Source organism: Pistacia vera, unplaced genomic scaffold (assembly GCF_008641045.1).
Source record: "Pistacia vera cultivar Batoury unplaced genomic scaffold, PisVer_v2 Contig606, whole genome shotgun sequence".
NCBI lineage: Eukaryota > Viridiplantae > Streptophyta > Magnoliopsida > Sapindales > Anacardiaceae > Pistacia > Pistacia vera.
In genome coordinates this window covers 77,218-82,891 of record NW_022196453.1, presented here as the reverse complement: position 1 = coordinate 82,891, position 5,674 = coordinate 77,218, and the positions used below count along the sequence as shown (strand labels likewise).

Genomic DNA, 5,674 nt, shown 5'->3' with positions numbered 1-5,674 from the left:
GGTGATACTTCACCAAATCAAAACGGCCAAAGACAAATGGGGAGGGGGAAGAATCGTGTGGGATATGTAATTTATGTGGAACCATTATTGGGGCTGAGAAGGGGACTTCGACGATGTGACGACACGTAGAGAAGAAGCATCCCCAAATAAATGCATCTTCAAGCGGATCAGGTAGACAAATTCAAACTCAACTTAATTTTAATCCACAATCCTCAACTCTCTCAACATGGCAATACAATACACATGTTGCACGAGAGGAAATAGCAAGATATATAGTTGCTACGGACTCTCCCATTTGTTTATCTGAAAATCCTTTTTTTGTTAATATGGTTAAAACTGCATTTTGTCCAGCATATACCCCTGTTAGTAGAAGTACAAGTAGAAGAGATATACTAAAACTTTATAACAAAATAAATAATAAACTTAAAAACGAATTTCAAAATTTTAGGAATATATCTATTGCACTTACATCAGACATATGGGCTTGTAGATCAAAAACCGATTTTTTAACTGTTACAGTACATTTCTTAGATCATAATTGGGGTTTACAACAAAAATTGATAGGTTTTAAACCATTATATGAAAAACATAGTGCTGAAACTATTTATTTTACAATTCTTGAAGTTTTGCAAGAATATTTATTAACTGATAGAGTTGTAGCGCTAACGCTTGATAATGCAGCTGCTAACACCGCGGCAATATCTTTATTTGAAAAGAAATTGGATCCGCTTGGTGAAGGCAAATTTTATCACCAGAGATGTGCTTGTCACATCATCAATTTGATAGTTAAAGCAGGTTTAGATGCTATACATTCAAGGATTGAGAGGGTGCGTAGAGCTATCGGATTTATCGTCGGCGGTAGCAATAAAAGATGGCAGGAGTACGTCAAATATTGTAAGCAAGAGGACCCACCGGTTCGACCTTTGAAGTTATGTACAGACATGCCTATCCATTGGAACTCTACCTACTTGATGTTGGAAAAAGCTTTGCCAACCGCGAAACAAATTACAGATTTCGTCAACCGGAAGAACTATCCAGAGGAAGTTGTCAACTATGATGATTGGGCGGTTTGTGAACTTTTTTATTCATTTCTTAAAATTTTTTATGATGCTACTAATACATTAAGTGGTATTTATTATCCAACTACTAATTTAGTGTTAGATATTTTAGTTCAAATTGCTAAAACTTTTGCTCAATATAGATATGATAACATTTTAAGTGAAATTGTTTCAAGTATGGAAGAAAAATATAAGAGATATTGGTTAGATATTCAATTCTTATATGGATTAAGCTTTTTTCTAGATCCTAGGTTTAAATTATCCGTAGTTAACGGTGTAATTACTGAGTTAGGCCATTATTTAGGACATGATTATACGTCTTATTTGACTGACTTTAAACACAAATTGGATAGGTTTTTTTCTTTATATGAGAGCAGATACAATGGAAGTGGAAGTGAAAGTAGAACATCTAGGAGAGGCGATCAGGACCTTGATGCAGCCCCCTCTCAAGGATCGAGCAAGTGGGCGTATGTGGAACGTGACGGAAGCTCCAACTCTAGCTCATACATACATAGACCAAATGAGATGACTCGCTTCCTACAGGTGGACCTGACCTTTATGACGATGAAGGAGTAACTTGACATGGATATTCTTTAATGATGGAACCAACATGAAAGTCGATTTCCCATTATATCCCAAATGGCACGTGACATTTTATCTATGCCGGTTTCTACAATTGCATCCAAGTCAACATTTTCAACGAGTGGTCGGATTGTTGAAGACAGAAGATGTTCTTTAACCGATGAGATGATTGAAGTGATAACATGTTTACGGGATTGGACTCATGCAGAAAGAAGACTACAACAGCACCCTGAAGATCCCGAACTACTCGAACTCTTTAGGAATACAGATTTGAATAATGTAACTAGTGTTGACGATGAAATTGAAGATGAATAATTTAATAAAAAAAATTATTTAATTGTTTATTTGTGAAGCGTGAATGTGTGAAACATGAATATTACATTTATGTTAAAAATTAAAATTAACTATTGATTTATTATTTTTTTAAATTAATTAAATTTTTAAAAACTTACTAATCAACCCCTAAAAAATACTAAAAACCCCCTATAAAATTTTGTTTTGTCCCCAAAATATAAAAAATATTGAGAGGAAAAAATAAAATTATCCAAACCCGACCTGACCTAAGGCCTGATCCAGATCCTGATTTTTCTCATAGGCCTAAAACCGATCCCAGACCATGAATGACTGGTCTCATTTGGGACCAGTCCCAAACGGGTCCAAACTTGGATCCACAAGGGACCGGTCCCTTGCCCACCTCTATCGGTCATAAGTAACGATTTGATTGGGATCAGATAGAATATCTCCCAATGATTTTAGTTCGACAGCTGTCACCGATGATTCTTTAACCATCATATTTATTTATTTATCAAATACTTGTAGACATATATTATGAGATCTATTTTAATATGAACATTATATTTTTTAAGTCTAATGAAAGAGAGAATACATTTACCTCAATTTGATCACCAACATGGACAAAGAGTGCATTCGACAAGTAATTGACAGCAACCCAATTCCCATCTTTAAATACATGAAGGCCTGGAACATCATTGGGGACGAGTATGGTGAGTGTAGACATGTCAGTGTGAGGCTCAACTCCCAGGGCCAGTTGAGGCTGTGGACAAGGTGGATACATGTTTATCTTCATTTCTAGTTCTATGTCTTCTCCACCCAAATGGGATTTCAAAACATTCCCTTCCACGCCTAACCCCTCTGAAAGAAGCTCCAGGAGTTCATTTGTCACCCTTAACATTTCCTTATTGTACTCTTCTGTCACTTCCCTGCGTCACAAGTATGATCATTATTATCAAACCTACATTTCATTTTGGACAAATTATTACATTAAACTTCTATCATACTAAAATTTGAATTAAAAAAATAGAGAAAAGAAAAATATTCAATGTATCTTGAATATATGATATATGAAAACTAATTTATAAATAATATTATTTTGAACGTATAAAACTTGAAGTTACCTGTAGGTATGTGGATGTTTGGGCCACATATCATAGTTGGTCTTAGCTTTCGGTGACATAACATGGAAAAAATAATCCACCCATTCAACCTTCTCATCTAAATTCTTGGTCATCTTTGTACCATACCCTTCAAACTTGCCAGTTGCTGGGTCATTTGCATAGGCTTCTTTCTCCTTTTGGGGGAGCCCGAAGAATTGCTGGCCCACCTCTTGTAGCTGTTGGATCAAAGCTGACGATATCCCATGATCGGTGACCAGGAAGAAACCCCACTCGCTGCATGCCTTGTAGACCTCCTCTACAATGACATGGCGTGGCTGTGATAGGGATATCACAGGTACAGTCACGCCGGAGATGGGCTTACTGTTCTCAGGACGTTCATTGGGTGGCCTGATGAACTGTGCCGGAAGCTCGTTGAGCCCAGCATAGGCTAAAGCTTGCACTCTCTCCATCTCCATTGATTTTGGATGACTATACCAGATAATTCAACAAACAGTCAGGTTAAAACAAAGTGACAGGTGTCAAATTTATAGTAAGAAGCAGTTTAGCCAGTAGTTATTGACTTGTTGGTCTACCAATAAGAAGCGTGCAAATTGTTGTAGTATATTGCATATCTGCTCTTTTTGAATTTTGTGTTATGTATAAATATAATCCTTATATTCTGCGTGAATGAAGGTATAGTAATATGTGTGTATATGTATAACTTAAATTGTTATATTAGTAAACTTCAATTTTGAGATTAATATTTAGTTGTTCTAAATCTTAATTATTAAGCAAAATTTGGTTGTGTTTGCATGTAAATGATGTGGACCGACGGTTTTTGAAGTTGAATGGTAGGCTATAATATTCAAAACAAGCAATTCTTTATATTTTATGCCCAATTTATAAATTTACCCTTTAATAAAATAAAATTATTTTTGGTATCATAAATCCTACATTTTGGAGGGAAAATAATTCACACTATTAACATTATGGAAGGATGAGATTGAAGTAATTATTAGTTTAATATTTCCAAGAATAAAAGTTGGAAAGAATAAATTATTTTATTATAATAATTAATTTATTAAAAAGTTGGAAAATAAGAATTAATTTATTAGAAAGTAAGAATTAAAAAAAAAAAAATGTCTGACACAGATGAAAACTAAAGAAATTTCTCTGGAGATAATATTTGTTCGCGTGTCACGTCCCTGTCTGACTGACACAGATGGAAGCTAAAGAAATTTAAAATATAGAAGGGCAAGAAGTAATAATTGACAAATGACAATTAATGCAGGCAAAGACAAAACTTTGATTAAAAAGGTATTGTTATGGTATGATTAGGATTACATAAGTTAAAAATGATTATAATCTAAGAAAATTATATATACATACTTGATTTTAAAAGAAATTATATGAAATTTATTTTATAAAATTATTCTCTAACACATGTTAGTGGGGCTTTAAGTAACTCAACTATAATATAATTTCATTATTATCACATATATTTCTAAATCATCTTGCATTGAGGAAAACAAATCAATTCAAAACAAATCATTTTGTATTAGTAAGGGCAAGTATGATTTTCAAAGGGTGGAGTGGTGGATGAATTGAATTATAATGGGAGAAATATGATAAATGATAATTGAGAAATAAAGTTTAATTTCTTTTCACAAACTTTTAAAACTAATAGCTTTCAAACTATTTAAGATCTTAAATGAAACAAGAATGAGTTAATTCAGCTATATTGAATTAAATATAAATAATAATAATAATTTTAAAAATAATAGAATTGATTTTGAAAATATATTATTGGAATTTGATTTCCAAAACTTAATGATGAGAGAGAGAATTAAATGAAATTTGAAATTTCATTCTCTCTCACACCATTAAATGACTTTTTTTACTTTTAAATTCATCAAGAGCAAATATGTCTTTTTATATATGGATCATCTTATAAAAAGTCAAATATACCCTTATTTTATCTTGATCAATCGATCCAACAAGTATTTTTTATTATTAAATTGACAAGTCAATTTGTTAAAATTACTGTAAATCAATCATTTAACACATGTCTAATAACCCACTTGGCTACTCGACCTATTTTTCTTCGTTGACGATTCTCAAATGTGTAAAACCAAATGGATTTTTCCCTCTACGCTGTTGTTATTGTTGTTTTTTTTTTTTTTTTTTGCCCTTTTTGTGAGGATGTTTAGACCAGTTTACGTACAACTCAATAAATTTTTTAGACCCTAAAATTATCGATCGGTTAAGAGTTTTAATTGACACCCTTATTAGTGTCTGAGAGTTGGATGATTCAAACTCAGAAATTCATAGAACTTCATTTTTGCTCTTTTCCCATCAAGTTATCCCATGATGGTTGGCTCTACTTTCTCTTATATTTCACCAATTGATGATTGACATCTTTTGCACCCACCTATTCCATAATTTAGCATTGGGAGAGATTTCTGGGTATTTTATCAAGTATTCAACATCAGTCACTTTATATCACTTTGAAAGACTGCACAAAATAACATGATTTTTCTCTGTCGATCAATTTGGTGGGCTATCATCATACATGTATATCATTCCAATAATTTTTATTGGGGCTCATGTTTTATGATTAAGCTCCCAATAATTGATTTA

At 32.8% G+C, this 5,674-nt stretch overlaps 1 protein-coding gene across 1 annotated transcript; it reads right to left on the bottom strand.

The window, feature by feature from the left end:
• Positions 1-2,180: 2,180 nt before the first annotated feature.
• On the bottom strand, positions 2,181-3,510 carry LOC116110548 (flavonol synthase/flavanone 3-hydroxylase-like). Its single transcript, XM_031396753.1, has 3 exons — positions 3,056-3,510; positions 2,533-2,860; positions 2,181-2,237 (listed from the first exon to the last, which is right to left on the bottom strand). The coding sequence occupies exons 1-3, from the start codon at positions 3,508-3,510 to the stop codon at positions 2,181-2,183; spliced, it is 840 nt and encodes a 279-aa protein (XP_031252613.1).
• Positions 3,511-5,674: the final 2,164 nt, after the last annotated feature.

What these genes read in the sequence shown, in the direction of transcription:
- LOC116110548 (XM_031396753.1), bottom strand. Translation starts at nt 3,510, where the DNA reads ATGGAGATGGAGAGAGTGCAAGCTTTAGCCTATGCTGGGCTCAACGAG. An exon ending in AAACATCCACATACCTACAG is followed by an intron (nt 2,861 to 3,055) that starts GTAACTTCAAGT and finishes CTTGTGACGCAG; the next exon opens with GGAAGTGACAGAAGAGTACA. An exon ending in ATGTTGGTGATCAAATTGAG is followed by an intron (nt 2,238 to 2,532) that starts GTAAATGTATTC and finishes GATCGGTTTTAG; the next exon opens with GCCTATGAGAAAAATCAGGA.